We start from the raw sequence: 24,572 nt of genomic DNA, 5'->3' as shown, positions 1-24,572 counted from the left end.
AATACGTTTTCATTCCACGTGTCAATGTGTTTCTTTTTGTGTTAAATGCAGGTGAAAGAGCCTGGGAGCAGAATGAAAGCTCGCCCTGAATCTAAGCATGTTTGCACTCATTCATTGGGGAAACGGTTTATAAGAAGAGGGCATCTTTTTAATTTTGAAATGAATGGATAGTAGACGGTACAAGGATATTGGAGAGAAAGGAGGAAAAAAAGAAGCACTAGAGGATAAGGCTCGCAATATTTCCAATAAAACCTGTGAAAAGACCAACAGAGACATGATCTTTCCGCCAAGCACCGTCTGTGAAAGCGAGCCTGATGTACTGTGCCTTATTCCTCCGTGCCACAGAACTCCAATGTTGTCCAGAAATGATTAACAAAACACATCAACGATCCACAGTGTCACATTCTCCTTCATAACGCCAAATACAGGCAAGGTAGTTTCTGATTTTGAGTGGATCCCCACCAACACTGTTCTGGTGTTTTTAATAGAGCTGCAACAGTTAATCAATTAGTAATCGACTACTAGATTATTCTGCAACTATTTTGATAATCGGTTCGAGTAGTTTTTCATGGGGGAAAAAAAAGCAAAATTCTCTGATTTCAGCTTCTTAAATGTGAATATTTTCTGGTTTCTTTGCTCCTCTGTGACCGTAAACTAAATATCTTTGGTGTGTGGCCAAAACAAAACATCATCTTGGTGGTTTTGGGGGAAACACGATCGACATCTTTCACCATTTTATGACTTTTTATGGACCAAACCACTAATTGATAATGGAAATAATTGCTACTTGCAGCCCTAGTTTTTAATTTTCACAACTTGTTCTTGACGGAGTAACATTTGCTTGGCGATAGGAGGTGATGTCAGAGAGTAATAATGACTCACTGTTGACTTTGGTGTTGTTGATTTGTACACGACACTTCTGTTGGCCCAGAAAAAACTCTGTCCTTGCAGTGCCGGGGAGGGTGGGCCGCGCACAGCTAAGATTATTTAATATGTGATTTAAGGGAGATTAAGCGTTCCCTCTCAGCCGGCAGTCATGTTTGTATTTACTGTCTGGGTCCATTTGGAGAATTTCAAGCCCCGAGAGACTTTGCAGACAAATGAGCCTCCATCCATCCACGTCCTCCTGACTGACAGCCCCGTTGTGAGGCTCCACACCGAGGCTGTAAACAACCACGGGGTCTGAACGTCTCAGAGCTGAGGTTCACCTGTCAATTTGAGAACATGCGATACACCATCACAACATCTTTGGCTCCTTTCAGCCTCCTTTAAGCAGCCAAAGTCTCATTTGTAGCATGTGGTGGTGTCGAGTGTAGATGGAATGGAGGAGCAAAGATTATTGAACACGCTTTTGAGGTGGGGGGGCTTGTACCAGGCTGGTTTTGTCAGCTCTTCAGCTGCAGATGAATCTTTCAAGAAAGGGATGGCTAGAGATTGAACGCGGGGATGATTGAAGATTGAAAAGTGGAATCTTTTGACGGATTAAAAGTGCTGCGCTCGCATCATGACTCCAGTGCATGTCGTGGCGCGTTAAAGACGCCGTGCCGATGTTCTCATTTGCCGCCCAAAGAACATCTGCAACTGCACTGCGGCTCAGCCATAATTTGAGTCTTGGACAAAACAGCTTGATCCACTTTAGTCACACTTGAAATCAGGATTAGAAGAATCTCTTGGCAAGCGATCTGAGAGCAGTCAAATCAGGTCAGCAGAAATTCGCAGGGACGCCCAAAAGGAAGAACGAGCGCACGCTGTCAGTTCTGCTGTGCTCTCGTCGGCCAGATGGATGGCCAATTTCCACTCCAGATGTGCTCGGAATCCATCGGAAAATCAAACTAGAGGGGCATCCAGAAACACAAAAAAAAGCCACTGACACTCCAAAGAGCGAGAGCAGGGATAATTGTAATCAGGCTGGTGCCAGTTTTCATTTACGTTTTCCCAGATACGGGGCCGTAATGCAGCTCTGCACTCAAGTAGACGCCAAAAATGCGAAAAAAGAGGATGTTGTTGTGTGACTCACTGCTTTTATGGGCTCGGTCAGAGAGGAAGATGAGGCGGACGGCTTTAGATCACTGGACTCTTAATCTGCTGCTGCCTGTTGGACGTGATGTAATCTCGCCAAGCGGGATTAAAAAAAAGAACACACACATTCACACAAAAGGAGTCGTGGTGTGTTTTTTTATTTTTGCTGTGTGGTTTTCAAGGGTCACCGCACGGGTTAATAGACTGTTTGAGGCATCTGAGAACTGGATAAGTGAGGCAGCCCTGTTATTTTATTTTTTTTCTTCCTCCAGTGCTCGAGTCAAATCTCCTCCACCGACAGGTAAAGGTGCAGCTCGAATCAACGCGTTTAACTACTCCGGGATGAATTTTTCTATTATTACCGTCAGCTGAATAAATCCAAGTAGGGCAGGAAGTCAGGCCCCTTCACAACCGTCCTTACTGCTGTCACATCTGCATGTGAAACAGCAAAGATTTAAAACAACACAAATGAAATTAATGGCGTGCTTTCTTTTTTGTTTCCCTCCACAGATAACTGCAACGGTCCCCTGGCGTCAGCGTTGCCCCATTCATCCTTTCAGAGCTCCTCTCAGTCCTCCGTCAGATACGCCGCGTACAATGGCAAACTCAACAGAAGAGATGGTGAGTGGAGACAACGTTCGCTATTGCTGAACGCTTCGGTCACACGCGCCGTCCCCACCTGCTGCACCAGCGGCTACCAGTGAACATTAACAATTGATGTAGCGGAGCGGAAAGTGTTTTTGTCCTGGTCACATGGCTTGTTTTCGAAGGGAGCCTGGAATCAAATAATACATAGAAAGAAAGCGACATTGATTTTTTGATTAAAATGAGTCCTGGCTTGGGGCAGCACAGTGGTCGGAGCTGTCGATAGGTTATAAAAAAGTTCTCGTTGATGTTCACTTTAATCTGCGACGACAACAAACCCTGACCCGATTGAGGTTAAAAGCAGCATTGAAATGCTTTAAAAGTGTAAAATCAAAGCAAATACTTGACATGTTGTCCGGCCTTAGGCATACCTCCAAAAGTGATGCCAAATCATCCTGATCGCCCCCTAGTGGCTGGCTGCAGTACAGGTCATAAACCCCTCCTCCTGCATGTCAGTGGATAAGACAAAGTAGACATTGACTCGGGATTTGTCAAGTTCATGTTGCTCCAGGATCAGACCAAGATCACTAGTGCGCAGACACCAGCTCCAAATGACGTCAACAGAGCAAGATGGCGGCACCCCCCCCTTTTTTTTGTACAACGACAGGAAGCGGAGAAGCATCGTCCATCTATATAAACAGTCTATGGTTAGAAGCCCAGGGGTCGGCTGGACCATTCTGAGTGTAATTGCATGTTCTCTCAGGATTTCCTCTTGCTTCCTCCCACAGTAGAAAGCCATGCAGGTTAAAGGTTAATTGTCAGGGGGCGTGAATGGTGTTTTTTTTCTCTACACGTCAGCCTTGTGAAAGGCTGGCAACCTGTCCAGGGTGTAACCTTCCTGTTGCCCAGTGTCAGCTGGCTCCAGCCCCCTTGTGACTCTGAAAGGATAAGCTCATAGCAGGTGGATGGATGGAGTCCTGGCTGTTAAGGAAGTCTGAGCTTTCATTGACTTGTAGGAAAGACAGAAAAGAAAATACACTGTATAGCACGGCCGGGCCACAAGGACAGGAGGTCCAGGGTTGTTGTCGAAAGGACACTGACACCAGAACAAGGTGTTGGGTCAACTGCCACAAGCAAATCAAAAAGGCTACAGGAAACGTAGAGGTGGTAAAAGACACACGCCAGTAAACTCTGGCGTTTTACCAAATGTAATATCAATCACAGTGAAAAGGACACAGTGTGATCGCCTTCATTTGATTCTAGATGTACTGTGACACCGTCAAGATCGAGTGTTCTGTCGTCATGTCGCCAGTCTGGTACGACTTGTAGCCTTTCAGTAAAAAGGGGAACTGCTGCTGAATAAATAACATTCAACGACTGCAGCTCCCCAGAGCTTTGGCCACAGTACATACGCCATAAAAACATAATCAGAGCTACAGTCAGTGAGTTCTAACAAGATAATCACCTTTACATTGAAGGGAAACTACCAAAATATTTCCAGCAGGTGTATTACTAGAGGCTGTGCGAGTCTCAGAATGAATCAGCTGTTTTAGAGGAACTGAGCACCTGCACCGTGGCAGCTGGAGAGTAAATTCACATTGATGCCCTTTATATACTAACACAGCCTGTGTACATAACAAGAAATCATCAATTTTCTTTTCAATCTCAGCCCTGTGGCGATGAGCTTAAACCACAACAATCCGCCGTACGTCGACAGAATTGATGTTTAATGGCTCCCCCCTCCATTTTCCCGCTCGCCTTCCAGGAGCAGGAGGCTGGTCCCCCATGGTGACTGATCAAGAGCCCTGGCTCCAGGTGGACCTCAGGGAGCAGTTGGAGGTGACAGCTGTGGCCACGCAGGGGCGTTACGACAGCTGGGACTGGGTCAGCAGTTACCTGCTGCTCTACAGTGACACGGGCCGGGCCTGGAAACAGTACAGGCACGAGGACGGTGTCGGGGTGAGTCTGCGTTCCGTGGAAACTTTGGTTACATCATTGATTTGTAGTTGTCGCTGTTTTACAACTGAATCCAAATGGAATCAATTCTGAAAGAATATCTAATTGGGATATGCAGAAATATTCCGATGTAGGAGAAACTCTGTTTTGGGACATGAAATCCAGAAAATTGGATCCAGACATTTTCAGGAGTTTGCCCTAAATATACGAAGAACACAGCAGGACATTGATCAGGACAGCCAAGTCACCACAGCAGGGTAATATCCGGAACTTCTAAGCAAAGGGTGGCGCCGGGGTGAAGCACCTACTCACTCGCCGTGAATTTTTTCAGAGATTTTCCTGTTGTATTTTCATAAAGGGCTCGCTAAGACATTTTCCTGAAATTTTACATGGGGGGTACACTTTCCCCCTCTCATCCCAAAGTCTTCCTCGGTTATGTCACATCTTTTTCATGTGCTTATTCCCAGTGGAATTTATTGATGCCATTGCAATTCAGTGTCAGATAACATATCCTCTCACTTCTTCAGACATTTCTCAAAGTGTGACAAATATCTGGTGACTACACAGTTATGATATTGCTTTTTTTTAATCATTCATGCAACGTCACAAAAATAACTCCAGCCGGGGGTCGATGTCTCGCAAGTCAAAGAATAATAGCCTTTACGTTGGCACGTGTCATTCTTTCTTTGTTGTGTTTGCCCCAGTAATGTCAAAGGATGCTAACAAGATGTTAAATTGCTTTTCAGTGCGTTGTATACTCGCCCGTCGAATTAGCATTGTGTGAAGTTGCCCACTGGCGTGTCACTGTGGCAAAGTGTCCCCCTCTTTTTTATTGTGCTTAAAAAGAAGAGTGCAAGTATGCAAGGTAACCATTATGTCTAGTGCTTCTTTGGTGTTTTGAATTATTGATGCGCCTTCATTTTTAAAAATGCATTATCTAAAGTAGAAAAGAAATTAGACATGGAATCAAACATCGTGAGGTTAAATACCAGGCTTTTAACTCCGAGCCAAGTTGAAACCACGTCAGAGCCTCACTCCACATGAGCCCTGTAACAAAATACTAAAACACTCTGTTGCCAGTATTTTACTGTCGCTAACACAAAAAATGTGAATTATTCTGCATGTGAAAAATTATGCCATCCACTCCTGTTAGAGTAACACTTTCTGAAATCTGCAGTGCCCTGGGTTTTTTATTTTTATTTTAGAAAATCACTGAGCCTTAGGATACAGAATTTAAAGGTGACATATAATGCAAAAATGACTCTTTCAGTGTTTGTGCACATAAATGTTGTGTATCTGTGGAATCTGCCATAAACTGTGAAAAAAGACCGCCCTGTCGTCTTTTGTGAGCTAGCTAATCCCTTCAGCCTGATTTCTTTCTCCTTGTGATTTCACAGTTGGACTCTTTTGGGGGGTAACCCCGCCTGCAATCGGAGAATCTCCACTTTTCTGGTGAAGGGGCGGGACATTGCCTACACATTTTGAAATCGGTTGACCAATCACAATAGACTGGGGCCAGCTGGCCAATCAAGCAGACTGGGGTTTATCGGGAGGCGGGGCTAAATAAATCCAGGTGTTTTAGACAAAGGGTGAAAAGAGGAGCTGCAGGAATGGGCAGCATGAGAACACTGATGCCTTTTCTGAACATTAGAGCATGTCAACCTTTTCAAATGGTAACACAAATTAGGAGTATGAACCTGAATATGAGCATAATATGTCACCTTTAAGTTTGGTGGTTCAGATGTCTTTACTTCGTAAAAAAATAAATAGTTTTAACGATATATTACAATTAATAAGTAAAACAATATGTCCTTCTTCACTGTGGCATTTTTAAATATAACAACAAATACAACGTTCAACATTTCAATTATGAAGAGAGTTTTTTTCATAGGTGCAATTTGGACATTTTGGGGCTCCCTGATGGGCATGGGGGATTTAATGTACCATCTGGAAGAAAAAAAAACGCCATGTCATTTTAGATGTTTAACCCAAGGTTAATGTATTTATATAAAAAAATAATGACACCACAACTCAATTTGTGTACAGTTATTTATAAATGATATGAAATATGTATATGGAGAATTCACTGAGGCATTACGGCATGTGTTATGCTCAGGCTTTTTTAAAAAAAAAAAATGCTGTTAACCAGCTCAGAGACTCTGCACACTGTCAGTGCTCATATCATTACTGCAATCTTTGAAAAAAGGAAATAAAGCCGCCGCGCAGCGAGAAGATGAGGCAGTTTGTGCCAATATTGCCAACATGACCTGCAGCTATTGCCCCTTTGTAACTGACTCATGAGAGAGACAAAAGAAAGATGCAGATTTTTCCCCCGAATGTTAACAGTCATGCAGTTCTCAACCAGTGGTGCTGTACCATACCAGTCGAAACAGGCAACATCCTCTGAAACGTGACATATTTACTGATGTGGATTTAACGCGCCCTCACACCGAAAAAAACAAAAAAACAACCTGCGCCTCCACGTTTTCCTGCGCACACGTGAACTCGGGACTTCCAGATCCCGCAATCTCTAATGAACCTCACACCCGAAGCCGACTAACTACAGCTTTTTTCGCAGAGACCTTTGGCTGCTACTAACCCACATCCGTCTGGCATTTTAACAAGTGAAGCTCAAAGGTAACGGCTCACTGTCAGAAACCGAACTGAGGGGGACTAATGAGAGAGCAGCATCTGCCGATATGACTGCGAGCTCTCAGCCACTCTGAGCGAAACACTGAGCCAAATTAGCCCCATAGAAAAATTTGCTCTGTAAAAAAAAAAATGGAGAAAAAAACTGGGATATGGTTCAACAATCCTATGAGCGTGCCACAGCTGCAGCAGCTTTAAAAAAAAACAAAAAACAGGATGGTGTGGAACGAAAAGATATTTTTAAATTTGCTGCATTAAAATACGTAGTAATAATATGTACCTCCAGGAACCTCCAGCCTCTGGGCTGCATTGGACCAAGCACTTTGATCTGGCCAGTAGGACAAAATGGTAAATGAAGATATGGTAGAGTATCATGTACCTGCAGGCGGTCCCTTCCTGCTCTGTGCCTGTCAGGGTGAATCCAACACATGTCACTGTTAACTTGCATCATGGTGACCGACAAGAGAAGAGAGAAATGTAGATGTTGGACGTTGCATCAGAAAACAGAGAATTTTTGGCTGAAGTCAAAGACGAGCCAGTGTTCCTGTACAGTTTGACGGGGGCGGGATCCGCTCGCAGTGGTGAAAAAAGGCTCATGAGGATCATTGCAGCTGGAAACATGGAGCTAAACCAGATGAGTTGCAAGGACATAAGAGCTTGGATGAAGTTAACGCTCGTCGGTGGCCCAACACGCAGCTTTCACAACAACACATTCTGACAGAGATCGTGTTGCGGTAACTCGACCAAGAAGCTGGAACCCATAATTCATAAGGAGAACTTATGAAGGAACGCTGCATTTCCCTTGGAACGATAGCCTGCTATGTTATCTGAGTATGCGGGTGAGTTGGGTGGGAGGTTTTTATGACTTGAAAGGGGAAGAAACGGAAGTGAGCATATTTGTTAAGCTGTTTAATGTAAATCCAGCTGGTGTGCCTGATAATCTACAACACATAGTCACCGATCTGCAAAGCAACGAGGACCAACGACCTCCCTCTGCCTTAGTTCTATAAACTGTATATGTGTACGACTGTGAGCAACCATTTGCAAAGCCTCCAACCAGCTGATAGCGTCATAGCCATCGCTGCCGTCTGATATCAGATGCCTCGCCGTAGAGAGGCGGTGCCGGCGTTCGCATTAGAGAGGTTAGTGTGATATATGCGTTCAATAATTTAGTACGGCCGTCAGAGGAAGTTATAAAAATGTAAATAGCCCTTGATAGGAAAAGGGTTCCCCGCCCTTGAGCTCGAGGATCGTTAAAGTCTGTTTGTTGTTCCTCCTCGGAGCGTGACTAACATTCCTCGTAATAGTTCATCAAATATGTTGTTAGCAAAGTTGACACTCTGGCCAGTTGTCGGTGGTGAAGCAAAAACGCTCAGGAGGAAAAGTCAATCCTGCACTCAACTGAAGCTGTTGCAGGGAAATTGCCGACCCACTGACATCCTCATCCTTGAGCTCCACGGCTGGATCTAAAAACAGCAAGAATTAAATTAAATACATCCTTGGTGTGTACTGTAAAGGAAAACATACATGCATAGCCCATAATCTCCTCTTATTGTACAAAATGAAATGGTCCCCCCCTTGTTGTTTCGCCTATGTACAGTTTTGACATCACCGTCTGGGTGTGGGTTTGTTTCGAGCAAAGCCTTGTTAAGTACAAGAGGAATATGTGAAACAACAGAAAATTGCACTCTTTTACAAGCTGATAATAAACCCATTAGTGGAGGCCTCGGGAGAAATTCTTTGAAAATGACTTATGTCCGCGGAAGCTTTGAGATGAAACATGTACTTTTACCACCTTATGTGCTTGTCAAACACAAAGAGTGACTGACGTAGTCGTACTCTACTGAACGTCTCTCCTTTATGGAGGAAAAATTGTGAGAAGTACTTGATGATACCTTTAAAGTAAACTCTCAAAAAAAAAGAAGAAAAGGTAAAGCCGCCGTTAATGTAATTCCCTGTATCATGCATTCGTTCTACTTCATGGTAAATTAGCAGGATGATCTTTGCGGGGGGTGGGAAATCATAGGTGGGAAGAAGGATGCGTTCTCGCTGTGGATGCACAATAACATTATTATCCCTGGAAATCCTCATTTAGAGATCGCTTCAGAACGTGGCTGTGAATTAATGTGCAGATCAAAAATGCCGTGCAGGTAGACGGGGAGGAGGGTAAGGAGGCCTACAACACGTTTGCACAATTAGCCTCGCATGTTGATAAGTGCATGTAATGTTACTGCCTGGTCTCATAGGTATGTTTACCATTTTTTGGGGGCGGTATGAAAACGATCTATCTGGTTGGTCGGTTGGTCACGAACAGTTGGATGGATGTTAGTGTAGTTTTATAATCCCAAAGAAAGAACCCCACCGTCTTTGGCGATCCCCTGACTTTTATTTTAGCGCTACCTCTAGTTTTTCCTCTTTTACTTTTAATTAACTGACGTTAGGGCACTATTATATACACAGCTGGCTTCTGTCTGTCCTAGATAAGATGGTGAAGAAGTGTCGAAGACCTCGTCGATCCTGGCCAATGGACAAACACCAGATGTCATTAGGACATTCTTTTTCGGGTGGGGGCGCTAAATCTCTAAAATAGCCCTAAAACAGCCATGTGACCTTTGGGCTGTGTAGGGTAAAGACGACCAAAAATGACGTTGGTTCACTTTTCACTTTCCAACCAAATCTAGATGTGCGGTTTAGACGCATGGCAAAGTACCTGAGCACACTTGACGATGCACACACTCATGCTTGTGCACCATCAAGGGCTTGTTGCCAGGGTTTTGAACTGTTCCTACAGTGGCTAGTTTACATACATGAGTCATGTAAATATGAGCATATAATCAAGACATGGTCGTGTTGAAAATATTATGCGTCAGTCAGATAAACACCCAGCTAATTAGTGTTACACGATGCTACGGATGTCGGAGGTTGCAATTAGCTTGACGTGAGGCGGCGTAGGTGAATGACAATAATTGGTTTTGTGTTTTGAACGAAGCCGCATTCAAAACAACTATCCTGGAAAAATGGGTTGGGCGGGTCGAGCTCATCTAGCAGGCTATGAAACAAGCTAGCCGTCATTTCATGCAGGTATGGTGGATGCAGCACAAGCCGTCCAAGTTCAATAGGCACCGTTTGGCACAAATATAGAAAATGTCAGAATGGTGAATGATGAATTATTGGTTAGTGAAAAAACTTGTATTCAACTGTGCCGATCAAAGGCGACTGGCAGCTTACCAGCAACCTTTAAGGTGGAATCTTTTCTTGCACGTTACTCAATCAATGAGACGATCTTATGAATCAATCAATACGCCTACAATTACAACGTGTCCACAACCACTGCGCTGGTTTTCGTTGTCTCTCTTGCGTGAGATACGTTAGCGAGGACTGGATCTTGTTGCGCATATGGATTTTCACCAACTGCGGCGATTCCCATTTCCTGGATGGAAAGAGGTGGTGGGAGCATCGTTGAGAAGGAACAACACCTATGCTCACGGCAAGGTCATGCACTCGTAGCTTTCGCTATGTGTGCCCTCAGGCTGCTCAAGTGGCCAATGACCCTAATGGAAACTGCCGCATTGTCTTCACGGCCGGCGGCGTGAGTTATCCCCCGGTGAATTGATTAAAATAAACTCATGTGCCCGCGCCGTACCCAACGTAAAGGAAAACCGACACGAGGGAGCTCATCACTGGAGAGGAAGAGCAAAGAGTCTTAATGAACCGGGAGGGACACAGTGACAGAAACATAAATAGAAATAATGAAGTCACTGTGGGGTTAGGATTGTTTATGCGGATAAGGGGCCAACCCCCGGTCTGCTGGCCCACTGGAAAACCCTCCGCGCCCTGAGGCTTTAATTTGGAGACTTCGCCTCATCTCCCAGGCGGACACACAGGATGTTTTTCCATCGGAGGATTTTTCCAAAGCGGAAAAAAAAACCCCGCTAACGTCATAGCTCAGGACGGCCTCGGCGGTGTTCTTCTACTGATATTGTTTGCTCTTGAATACTAATGACTCATGCTAATGTGCGTGAGTGTTGCTAGTTAATGACTTGTTAGAACGGCTGCTCTGCAGGTCTCGGAGTTCGTTTGGTTCATTAGATTTTTTTCCAGAAGTTCCACTTGGGAGTTCAACGGTAGAAAGATCAGGTTGAATCGGAGGAATAGTTTCATAAAGCTATAGAACAAACGAGCACCTCATACTTTAAATACTCCTGTATACCTTGATTTCCATAACATTTCATATTCACAGAAAGCAAAAAGCTTTTAATTTCATGGCCCTGAAAAATGAAATATGTTTTTTTTTCCAATGAACACATTTTTCTTCTTCTGGTTTTCGATAGAGTGCAAACAGACTTTAACAACGTCTGGATCTGAATTCATTGACACTTTATTGCTTATGCTGTCAGAACTGTCAGTCAAATCATCTTGAACCACACCAGCAGAGTCCTGATGTGGGAGATCGTCCAAATATTTTTTTTTACAGTTCTTTATTTAATAAATAATTCCTAAGGAGTTTTTATTTTCTGAACTATGAATATTTGATATGATTCTGTTGTAAATAAATACTTATACTAGTCTCAGAGGCTTTAAATTGTATCGTACACAAAGCCTAAAAATAACAAGGATTTGCCCCCCGCCCCCCAGCAGCATGTTTTCATCAACCTGATTCCCAATGAAACACTAATAACTACAGTATTTTTCGTGTAGTTAATATGACCAGCATGTTTCTCCCATACTTAACTCGCTCTAAAGGCCGTTTGTGGTGGCACAGTAATACGTTTTTCCCCCCGTTCCGTTCGTTAATCCCTAACTGTGAATTTTCCTGCATGTATATAAATTAGCCCCGGCATGTAGATGTTTTAAGACCCTGCCACGAGGCTCCCATCGGTAAATGGCTCAAAATGGTAAAAGCGGCGGCATAAATCACAATAACGGCCTCCACCGTCGCGCGGGTTGCCTTGATTATCTACCAAGGAGCAGCATCCTGGTGCATTTAATGATGCGTCTGCCTTTGCAGCGGTTCCACGGGCGAGCGGACGGCCGGTCATTTGTGCTGCTGGCCGCCGTATTTCTGTTGGTTTATTTTTCCGCGGGAAGCTGAATTATTGGCCTTCCTCTGGCCGTGTTGAACTATTCAGTAGAGCCTGGAGCTCCACTGTCAATGACGTATCTTCTTTTTTTTTCCCCCTTCTTCTTCCTCTTCTTCTCTATAGAACGAGTACCTATTGATCTGATATGTCACCTGCCTTGAATGTGTTATGAAGAGGACGGTGATCAGTCATTCGGGAGGGGTTGCTTGTCTCTGTTTCTGTGTCCATCCGTCACGCGCGCTCTGTTTCCGCGCTCGTGTCCCCTGGTGTTATTTGGTGCAGAGGAGGGGGACGAAAGAGGAAGAGGGATGACATCTCACAGTGGCACTCTGAGCCTTTTTCTTTTCAGCTCTGCGGGGGGAAAACACAACACGAGAGCCCTTATTTCTTTGGCCTCCTCGGTGGTCATTTTTCCCTCCGTCTCACATTGACCTGTTTGAGCAGATAGTCTCATCTCTCAACGCCGCGCGGTGATTCTTATCACTTCACATTACATAGTGTATACTCAAGGAGAGGAGGACGCCGCTGCCCTTGGGTCACTCTTGTCAGCACTTTGTCGTTTGTCTGTGCTATTCAAGGATTTGGATTTTTTAATATTTTTTATTTCACTCTGCTTGAATTTCAAGTTATTCAGCTTAAAAAATATACGACTTCTCTTCTCCCCCGGTGGAAATATTACCATTCAATTCAGATCTGAGGCAATTTGCTGTTGATCGGTTTTCATGCTGCCATCTCAAATGCAGTCTCCGTCTCTCTCTCTCTCTCTCTCTCTCTCTCTCTCTCTCTCGGCAGAGGTTTGTCGGGAATGTGAATTCCGAGGCGGTCGTCCAGAACAAGCTGTCCCACCCGGTGAGGACACGCTTCCTGCGTTTCGTCCCTCTCGACTGGAACCCCAGCGGCTGGATGGGCCTCCGGGTGGAGGTGTACGGCTGCTCCTACAGTGAGTAGCACACGCACACGCACCCGCCACTGGCGCCACGCCACGCCACGCCACGCCACGCCACGGCCGCACCCTGGTCCATACATCACACCCGCTGTAATCGCGCCACCTAGGAAGATTCGGTCATTTGCTCTGTGCATCCAGCTCTGCAGCGCACCGCTCGTGAGTAATGAGGACTATTTTCTCTCCACCTGCTTCCAGCATGCTGTTGGCTTCTGCGGACCGGCAGTGGAGAATTATTAATCAGAAGGCGGCCGGGTCGGGGAACACATGCACAGTGATCTCCTCGCATCACAACACTTCCGCAATGAAACTGTCAATGAGCTAGTGGCACGATAGCAGCTCCATAGACAAAATGTCGGGAGGGATCTGGTGACACTTTTGTTTTGGGGTTTTCAGTTGTTAGCGAAAGGAAAAATGATATAAATTAAATGAATCAGAATCATTATTTCGGGGAATATTTTTTTTTTTTTCATTTTCTGTTTTTCCTACATGCTGTCTGCACACGTTTAGATAGCAGGCGACGTGTGTCATTGCACAAGCTTTGTTTTTCCCCCACAGCAAACGAACGCGGCAATGTGTCGAGTTGAGCTGATTTTCTTGGAATTAAAAAAATCGCTGTGGCGTACAGCGCAAAACGACAAAGCACAGATCATTAAAAAAACACGCCGAATGCATCTCGGATCGTTACGATGCAGACGCCGCGTTAATGCTTTACACCAGCCGAGTTAATTAGTCTTTAAGGAGTATAGCTCTGAAAGGTGTTTTGGTGGATATCCACAATTCTGTGTCTTTGTGTGAAATACGGTGATGACAAAAGTGATGAAAGGCAAATTCAACAGAGTTCTTGTTTTCGTGGCCTCATTCAACTTGTGCATATTCATTCTGATCCCGGTAAAGATGAAAGGGAGAAGAGATTTCCTTCTAATGCTGCGTTCATGCAATATCTGCAGAATAGGAAGAACAAAACTAAAAATCTTATTTCAACCTGGGAGTGTTCGGGCATTATTGACCTCGTCACATCGGATAAACAGACAAAATTCGCCTCTTTTGTTAAGTCGTGTAATTGCAGCAGAAATATCTTGAGGTATCACATTCTGGTTTTCATCGCTTCTTCTTTTTTCGCTGCAGAGACTCTATTCCCGTGGGTTCCATCACCGAGTCATTGCTCTGCCATGACAGAAAAAGGTGTCCCACACAGCAGACACGAAAGAAATAATGACAGAGGAAAGTGGGACTCCTCGTGAAGTGACCACTGGCTGTAGCTTTAACTTGTGTCAGTATCAGTGGACGCATGTCGAAACATGTCATACGCACCAGATGTGCAATCACAGACACACAGTAATCAAAGTACAGTAACCAGGTGTGGGACAAGGTGTGGAACCTGGGGGGAAATGTGAAAACAGCTTTTTCTGGACCTCCAGCTGCGACCATAGAGAACAGAGCAAAGCCGGATTGTTCATAACTCTTTCACTTTCTGCAAGAGAAAATACGATGCGATATCAATGTGTAATTTCTTTTTAAAAAGTGGCTTTTTATTTCAATTTGCAGTGACCAAAGTATGAACATAAAAACCAGAAGGCAATATCTGTATTTTACTTACTGGCTATGTATGTATTCTGGCTGTGTTTGCTTAGAATAAGCAACTTTGGGCTTCTTCGTATTTTAAAAAGTTTCAATCTTCCATCTAAAAAATGTTGCTAGAAAGTTGTTCAGAAGTATCTTAATTTTTTTTTACATTCACGGTCGTTATTTTGCCGAATGATTGACACTGTCTGCTCACAGCATCACAAATTATGTCGGTGCTATAATATAAATCGCCCCCTCACAAATCCCCAGGTCGAAACATCAATGTGCTGTCAAACGCAGTCACTGTTGATGGACAGAGATTCCCAGATGTCGAACTTTTCACGGAAGATGAAAACCACATCATCTCCATCACTAGCTGGTTGCTGCTGACACAAATTTAGTTTTTTCTCTCGTAAATTTACGAGTTGTGACAGTTGTTTGCTGACCTTTTTTAGAAAAACCGGAATGGAAGTTCATTTTGTTATTATAAGTTAATATTTGAATCAAGTTTTTCTTTGTAATTTTGTCTGGAGGAAAATATATCCCCAATGACTTTGCATTTCCTGCATAACGTTACCTGACTGCTAGCTTATATTGTTAGCCAACAACAACAACCTTGTTAGCATCTGCGTTAGCCATTTCCTATAGCAACAATGTTCTCATGACATAAATCCACTTAAACACAACAAACTCCTTTGTTCATAACCTCCCATGTCAAACTTTTAGCCCACGAGTTGCAGTAGAAGGTAGAATGCATGACAAAGCTAAAGCTAATTGGGGCTATAGTAAAAACTGGCATGAGCAATAGCCGTGATTAGCTAAAGTCAAGGATTAGTTATTGATTTAGTTATTGGTTTTCCTCTTGTTGTTACCTGAACAATACTAGTTCTGATGAACTCTGATTTATGTTCTTAAGTTTGTTAGCCCTCATGACAAATGTGGTAGCGTTGCAGCTAAATCAATTAATGATGGATAAAAACAGCTAACTATCTATCTTCAGACTAATCTCTATCTTTGAATTACATACCTAAATTGATCATACTAGAAATTAACGTATTGTATTTATTTCAGTATGAATATTATTAGTACTTGGACTTATAGAAGGATTGCGATTTCTTCAAAGCCTGTTTCCTCACACGTCACTGCTTCTGTAGTTACTCTGCTGCTAAAGCGTGTTGCAGTTAATGCTTGGCTGAATATCTGTAAAGAAAACCATATTACAAATTCCCAAAATACCAATTTAAAATAATTCAAGGGTCCTAAAAGATTTAATATATATATATATATATATATATATATATATATATATATATATATATATATATATTGCATCTGCGCCTCTGTGAGTGTAGAATATATGATAACAGGAAAAGCTATTCCCACTCACGGTGAAATTAATAACCTGAGCAGTTCCTCAATACAAATGCATGTAATGGGGAATCACTTATACGCCTCTCCCACGTGTTATGAAGCAGCACTAACCAGACGAGCAGGTCAGTCGCTGCACTGTGAAACGCCCTCGGAATATTCCACAGCGAGAAGTTTTTATTACGGCCAACCCACCACGCACACACGCTGAAAGGTATTAATGTTGGATAAACGGGTATAAAAACTAATGCGGCCTCATTCACTCCTCCTTTTGCTCAGGGTTTATTTTTGGATTCACGTGCCGGCTAACATATAATTGAACTTCTGAAAATACCGTGATTGGCTTAAGCTACCTAATCTGCCAATACAGAGACTCGGGCAGGTAAAAATTGATATGCAACTCATTCTGCTGCATTAAAGACTATTTAGCACACTATGCATGTCTCTCTGAAGAAGGAGTATATATAGAGGTGACACTGAGAATGCCCCACACAATTAACTGATCTCTCCCTGGACTCAATTGCATATGATTGAGGAGAGTCATAGAGCTCCCCTTATTTTTGACAGGGAGGTAGTTTCGTAGGGTATCACGACGCTTGTATCCATGAAAGACCTTGTCGCCGCGTAAAATACTCGTCCATATTCATTTCGATCGCCGTAACAGCCCCCGGCTGTCAGCGCTGCCGCAGTGGAACGACACAGACCACATTCGAACGGCGATTAACAGACTTGTGCGACTCGTGACAGACTGCGAGAGCGCTGATAATCCTGCGAGGTCTGCGCCGTTAGCGGGTAGGGGCGCTTTTTTTTTATAGCAGTCATTTTTTCGGGGGACTTGTCAAAACGGCAGGGGGAAAAGCACAAAGTATATCGATTGCTACAGTTTATTAAGTGTGAAGGTAAAGCCATGTCAGTGAGTGAGCCTGCACAATGCCACAGCCCCTGGAACCGGCTGCCCTACTGCAACTGGAGCGGAGCCAACTTTAATGTGAAAAAGGACTGAGGCGTATTGACGTCACTGTGGACAGAGTGTGCAGACATTCACGGCAAAACCGGAATAAGTACTTTGCGTAGTATCACCTGTCTTGTACAATAATTCAACAAAAGCATGGGTGGATTTTTTCAGCAGATTTGGTGGAAGTACTTCCTGGGAGGGTATGTCCTGGGGCCAGTTGCACCAACTGGTCTTTACCAAGACTGGTCTTAACCGCCAAGAACATCTTGGTTAAGACTAATCTTTAGAATGGTCTTAACGTCGGATTGCGCCAACCGCACATACAACTTGTCTTAACTCCGCCTGAGCTAGAGAGAGACGAGTTTAGCTCAGCACATCGAGTGGCCCACAATTTCACTATTTTACCTACTTTTACTGGTTTAGATTTTGACTTTACGTCTGCTCCTGACCAGGCGTAATATGTACAACCGGTCTCCGTGAGGAGAATTCTTTAGCCTGGTTGATGCAACAGGCATAACTATGTGGCTCAGATGATTCACGTTTGGAAATTATCAGCCAACGGTCAAGATGAACAAAAACATGGTCCAAAAACCCATTTTCCTGATATCTGTGCAGTCAATGAGTGACGTCCTGAAGTCACAACGAAATCGTTATGCATCGTTCGAAAAGGCTTTTTTCGAGGTATCTGGAATCGACATAACCTGAATCTTATATAGATCATCATGATGATGTCGTGATGAAATGGCATTATTACAACGTAAAAGACTTAGACGTTCAAAGAGCTGATTTGGGTCTCCAATGCTTTTCATTCCTGTTATTTTTCTTGTGCCTCTTAAAAGTGTTTGCTGCCACGGCGGCCACACTATTACCATGTTGCCTGCCAAAATACTACTCATTCACTTATTTCACTTCTTGTCTCCCAAACTCCTCCTCAACATGTTGCCCATTGACGATGCCAGCTCTGTTCATTTTGGCTGTGGTTTGATCAAGTTTTCGGAACAGAAATTATCGCAACTTCTCCAGCATGTAGCGCGTTTTTTTCCCAAACTGAAAGTCTACACAGCATGATTTACTAATTTACGAGTTACTCTCGAATTTGTCTTTTAGAGTCATTTGTGGCAGACTTTGACGGCAGAAGCTCGCTGCTGTACCGGTTCAACCAGAAGTCCATGTCGACGGTGAAGGACGTGATCTCCCTGCGATTCAAGAGCCATCAGGCCGAGGGCGTTCTGCTGCACGGAGAGGGGCAGCGAGGGGATTACATCACGCTGGAGCTTCACCGAGGAAGACTGGACCTCTACCTCAACTTAGGTGAACTATGCTTCACACACTCTCGCTCTCGAATGTCTTAAATATGTCAAATATGTGCTTCTTTTTTTTAATGATTGTCAACAATGTGTTGCCTGTCACATGTACATCCAACCTCATCGACGTAAACAAATGCATTGTCAAAATAACCATTTAGTACAGTACATACATTTCACATTACATTCATAAATGTGGCTGTGAGGCTGTGGCTCGGGAGAAAGAGAGGGTCGTCCACTAACCAGAAAAGGTTGGTGGTTCGATTCCCACATCATCTAGTCCTTAGGCAAGATGCACTTAACCCGTAATTGCCTAAACTAGTATACATTAGCGCCCAACTGATATTGATTTGTAAAATAATCCCGATACGATGTATCGGCAAGGTTGTCTTTATTAAACCCTTATGACGATGAAATGTAAATTAACTGATATTTTACAATATAACCATAAACTTTATCATAAATCATTATAAATAAAAAGAGATTACTAATACATCCAAACATATGAACCTTGAATTACGAAAACAAACATAGTTTTTTACATAAAATGTACATATATTCTGCATTGTCTGTTCTGAAAACTAAATCTTTACATATGGACACATATCAGCAAACATAAATGCAGTTACTGATATGTTTATGAAATGCTTACATGGGTGGATTTATATATCGACCAACCAGTAAATCAGTCGGGCTCTAGAATAAATCATCTGAATTAAAAGATTACGGCATAATTGTGTTGTGTGTGTGTGTGTACATGTGTTTGTTTTGCCTCTCAGCTCTGCCTGTCTGCCCTCACAGCCTCACATCTCCACTGTGGAAAGTGTAAAAAGCTGCTCCGTGTGCTCAGCTGCTGCCTTTGTGTTTCTCCCCAGACGACAGCCGGCTGAGATTCAGCAGCGGCCGCGTTGCTGTCACTGTGGGCAGCCTGTTGGACGACCAGCACTGGCACTCGGTGCACATGGAGCGCTTCAACAAGCAGGTTAACCTCACGGTGGACTCCCACACACAGCACTTCCAAACCAAGGGAGAAGGACACTCGCTGGAGGTGGACTACGAGGTGAGTCCACCGGTCGAATGGGATTACGTGAATTGAGGGTGAGCTCCAAACAACTGCTCTGTAGATGTGAGTGCACCCGTTTAATGTATGAATCCGGTGAAGGCCAGACAACCTCATCATCATCATCAAACACTGTAAATATTGTGAAATTATAATGATGTGAATCATTATGATGAACTTTATTTATAAAGCAGCAATGCAGCTGGGAGCTTAATCAGCACATGCCTCAAATGTGATCAGTAAGTTGGCGAAGTGATGCTAAAACAGGCTTGATATAATCTTGTGTACTTATATGAAGGCGTGAGAGAGCTTCCTGAGTCAACCCTTAATACGAGGAATTAAAATTATCTATCCGAGATCAAATGAGAGCATGGATGACCTTCTCGAGATTAGGCTCGAGAGTGAAGAGACCCGATCTTTGAGTTTCTCCTTCACCGATAAAAACATGATTTTTATCAGCTGTGATTTGTTTTTTAAAATGAAAGGTCACAGTCAAATATCACACACACGTTTCTGGCTGCCGCTTTGATATTTGCAGAAAGGGTTGCTCAAATGTTTCTGTAAAATGGTGGCTGAGGGGAATTACTTCTGATTTGTTTTAATTTTAGCTGGAGGAGGTTTTCTTTACTTTGTTATTACATGTATGTACAGAACATTAAGGGGCCGAGAGTGGAGCCTTGGGGAACACCACAAGACAGAGGGGCCATAGTGGTCGAGGCCACACCCATGAGAAAGTTATTTTTGATATACAACAGTATATAGAACATATGTCTAGAATAGAGAGTCAATAATGGAGTTCTAAGAGCAATATGATACTTTTTAAAGTGATTTCCTAAACAATAACACAGGACTTAACTGATCTGATCTATCTCGAGACTGTGTTTTCAATTAGGTTAATTTGCTGGAGCTGATAAAAAATATGATCCGGGTTTTTGTTGTTATCTCACAAAACCCACAGCTGCTGGCTGGAAATTTGAAGCCCGATGCTTTTGCCGGCCTTTGTCTGAAATCAAAGTGAGACCATTGTTTCTACAAGGACAGCAACGGTAACTAAGGAGTCTGGGTTCGTTAGGAGTCCATTCCTGAAAATATCACCCTGCGAAATGTAGTTTGAAATCGCAGCAAGCATTGAAAAACAACACACAAATTAAATCCTGGACCTTGACCAAAAGTCAATATCATTCCAAAACCATGGCCATTCTTCTGCTGTGATAACAGCCTCCACTCTTCTGGGAAGGCTTTCAGAAATATTTTGGAACCCGCATGGCTGAAGGGATTTGCTCCCATTCAGCCACAAGAGCATTAGCGAGGTTGGGCACTGATGATGGGCGATAAGGCCGGGCTCGCGGTCGGTGTTCCAGTTCACCCCAGAGGCATCAGATAGGGCTGAAGTCAGGGTTCTGTGCCGGCCAAGTCCTTTCTCAGCAAAAAAAAACAAAAACCCTCCTTTGTTTATGGATTACAAGGGTGCCGCCATGCTGCAAAGAGAAAAGGTCTTCCCCAAACTGCTGCAGCATCAAGATTTCCCTTTTGTTTGACGAAAGGACAAACTCCAAACCATGAAAAACAGCCCCGGACCAGAAGTGCACATGCTGTGTTCTTGTAATCGCGGTGGAGTGCACCGCGTTTGGATCCAGCGAGTGGGTGTTATTTTCTCACTTGCTGAATCACTGGCTCAGCTGTTTATGCAGTAACTGGCGAGAATATATGTGTGTGGGCTACATGTATTTTGAGGCTGCGTTCACACCAGCTGATGGTTTAAAATACAGTAGGAATACAGAACTTGAAACAAAATAGCACACATGAATATGCATTCCTGTACTTGTTTGTACTGGATCGATTTCTGTATCCAGCGATCAGTGGTTCACCCCGTGCGTTTCCTTTCCGTCGTAGCTGAGTTTCGGAGGCATCCCGCTGCCTGGTAAGCCCGGCACCTTTCTGAGGAAGAACTTCCACGGCTGCATGGAAAACCTCTACTACAACGGGATCAATATCATAGACCTGGCGAAGAGACGCAAGCCACAGATTCACAGTGTGGTAAGTTGGACGGACGTTGCGGAGTTGCCGCGGGCACTTTTAGTGGGTCAGCTTGCTTGTCCTCCTGCATTCAGTTCACAAACCACATACTGGGAAATTCATCAGACCTGCCCCTTTGAAGACAGATGTCCAACAGCTTTGGTTTGAGATTTTTCAGGCAGATACAATTATTTAATGATTGGGTTTTTTATCGAAAGATATTGAGATTATTAAACACAGAGTAATGAACTGAACTGAGCATTTAACTTCTGCAAAAATAAACGTGTAAATGCCTTCTGGTGTAAAAAGCTATGCAATTGTGACACACTTTACCATTTTGCACATCTATACTGCCGTATAGAAATGCAAATGTCAGCGTAATACATTAAATCGACCCATTACTTTGCTCTGATGAATACTCTTTGTTCCAGATCAGGGAAAAAATCTGGGGAAGCCTCCCCTGTAGATCCAGCATGAGTCTTTCCAAATGATTTCCTGGAGCCATTTTTCCTTTTTTAAAACCGTCCAACAGTGCAGATTATTTCTTTTACAAAGGGAAATTGATGTAATTATATTTAAAGAGAGGAGGGGGAGTAACACAAAGGGCGAGTGGGAAAAGGCGGGCAAGGGATAGGATGAAAGTCGATATGTAATATAGCTTAAATTGCTGCTTGTACAGTATATTGCAATTCATCAAAAAGACAAATATTGTATAAATCATATAGATGAATAGAGCGGCCGGCTTGTGGTTCAACCTGCTTCAGTACATCTTGTAATTTTCCTTTTCTTAAATTCCAACATATAATGAAACACAGGCTGTGGCTACATGTAATAAATCTTCCCTTATCACACAACACTTAAAGAATAATGCTAATAAATGCTGGTATAGCTCTGTAGCTCTGTTTCTAGATTCATTTCCATCTACCGAAAAAAAACACAACAAAAACGAAGCCAAGATATCCCGGATACGGGCGTTGCCATCTTGCAGTAGTTATGTAGTCCATACATATCTTCAAATAGGTTTTACGTTTCGTCATCAACCAAAGAATTGGACAACTTATAGTTTTGACGTCTTGATGGCGCCACATGAACTGTCAGGATCGCCAAAGTCTGTGCAATGCATGGCGTTGGGTGTGGGGGCTCGCATGGCTGCTGAAGCAGATGTTCATGGCAATCCTTACTTAAAACCAGCAATCGAGAAGATCAGAGGATCAGCAGAGTTATTAGGATACATCCTCTGGGAGCCATGAACGTCTACACGAAATCTCATGACAATCCATCTGGTTACCGAGATATTTTGACCGAACAAACCAACCTGCAGATCTAACACTGTCCCCCGAGCCGCGCCGTCACTGTTGCCAAACTAATGGTTAGCTTATAGTTCTCTTTTGTTGTTTTGTCTTTCAGCTGATTTGAGGTTTAATTGTATCTGATTCGTCCGACTCAAAGTGTCTGGTCAGAAATCGGAAAGGAGAGTGTAACTCGAAAAACAATCATTACCTCCATTGCAACCCTAACTACTATATCATTAAGCCCAAGTGTGTGTGTGTGTCAGTGTGTGTGTGTGTGTGTGTGTGTGTGTGTGTGTGTGTGTGAGTGTGTGAGTGGATTCATTTAGAGAGTCGACCCGCCGCACAAATCAGTGGTCGGGCCTCAGAGCCACAAGCCACATTTCATCGGAGACACCCCCCCCCCACCCCCCCCATTTAATGTCTGATTGCTGTGTTAAAAAGCCTTTACTGACAACAGAGAGCCGAGAGGGTGGAGAGGCAGAGAGCGCGTCAAGATGGAAGCTGTAATGGAATTTCAATGGGACAATCTCCCTGAGGTTGATGGAGGAATCACATTGAGAGTCGAAGTGCTGCGATTGCCGCGTGCGGCCCCCGCGGGCGTCGCGACTGATAGGACGCTGACCTCGACAGGCATGACCGGCCCGCGCTTGAACGTGCCGAACACGACCTCGGCAGTACACATGATTAAAGCGAAATGTGTTTGGGTTCGTTTTCTTTCTTTCTTGGCTGCTCTACAATATTGGTTTGGAGCCAACACCTTCCAAATATATCAAGGAGACGTTCTTTTTCCGAATTTTCTTTACTTATGTTTGAGTTTACACGGCCTCTGAGCCCTATGGATTTATTTAAGAGTCATCGTTTATTAGTTTCGCTCATCTTAGGATGACATTCTTAATTAAATAGTTATAATAGAAGATCTCAATCACTCTCTGGTCTGTCCGAAAATCTGCAACGTTGGTGCGTTGCGATTTTGCTAATTTTACAAAGGGAGTGGGGCCAACCCCAGCCGACGCTAGGCGAGAGGCGGAGTACACCGATGGACAGGTCGTCGGTCCGCCGCAGGGCCGACGCGGTTGTCAGACATTGAGTCAATGTTCGCAAAATTGCTTCCCGCCTTTTTTAACATAAGACGAAGGCGGCAGGAGATTGACGTGTTCACACCGACAGGAACATTCTGCGGCAGAGCGTGCGGGAGGCAGGACATGAAGATGATTCCGAGCTATCTTTTTTAAGTTAAGTCATCAACACGCCCCTTCCGCTCGCTGCGAATTCTCTGTATTCTGAAACGGGCCCCTTTGCGGATATTTGCGTTCTCATATGCAGCCCCTCCGGGATGATTCCAGGAAGAGGTCCAGACTTCAGTGCAGGTCTGAGAGCAGCTATATACAGAGACAAACGGCCATTCGCACTCACTCTCACACCTACGGGGAGTTTGGAGTGTCCAATTGACCTCCGGTCTTTGGACTGTGGGCGGAAGCCGAAGCACCTGGAGAGAAAAGAAAACCCACGCAGACACGGGGAGAACATGCTGCAGCAACTCCGGGTTCAAACCCAGAATTGAACAATCACGGCAAAGGACGGGATTCAGTCAAAGGAGATGCAACGTGTCGAGCTTCAGAGGAGCCGGGAGGCTGATGATGTTCCCTTGGGACTGAGAGTGGAATCGATCTCCTCATGTAACCTCCAGTCCCAAACACATGAAGCTTAATTAAATATTCAACTCTCCCTTTAATTATCTATTTTTTACCTGACATTTGTCAAATGCTTTAAATGCGGCA

General features: G+C 43.9%; 1 protein-coding gene across 1 annotated transcript in view; it reads left to right on the top strand.

The window, feature by feature from the left end:
- cntnap5a (contactin associated protein family member 5a) overlaps nt 1-24,572 on the top strand; it is an 86,095-nt gene that overhangs the window by 14,616 nt on the left and 46,907 nt on the right. Inside the window, exons 2-7 of the mRNA XM_035604092.2 lie at nt 2,530-2,640; nt 4,370-4,563; nt 13,083-13,230; nt 18,230-18,433; nt 19,302-19,486; nt 21,380-21,523. Coding sequence (XP_035459985.2) covers nt 2,530-2,640; nt 4,370-4,563; nt 13,083-13,230; nt 18,230-18,433; nt 19,302-19,486; nt 21,380-21,523 — 986 coding nt within the window. The remainder of the gene's footprint in view (nt 1-2,529; nt 2,641-4,369; nt 4,564-13,082; nt 13,231-18,229; nt 18,434-19,301; nt 19,487-21,379; nt 21,524-24,572) is intronic.

This window comes from Scophthalmus maximus, chromosome 14 (assembly GCF_022379125.1).
Source record: "Scophthalmus maximus strain ysfricsl-2021 chromosome 14, ASM2237912v1, whole genome shotgun sequence".
NCBI lineage: Eukaryota > Metazoa > Chordata > Actinopteri > Pleuronectiformes > Scophthalmidae > Scophthalmus > Scophthalmus maximus.
Note: the sequence above shows the minus strand (reverse complement) of the source record. Positions and strands in the feature narration are given on the sequence as shown.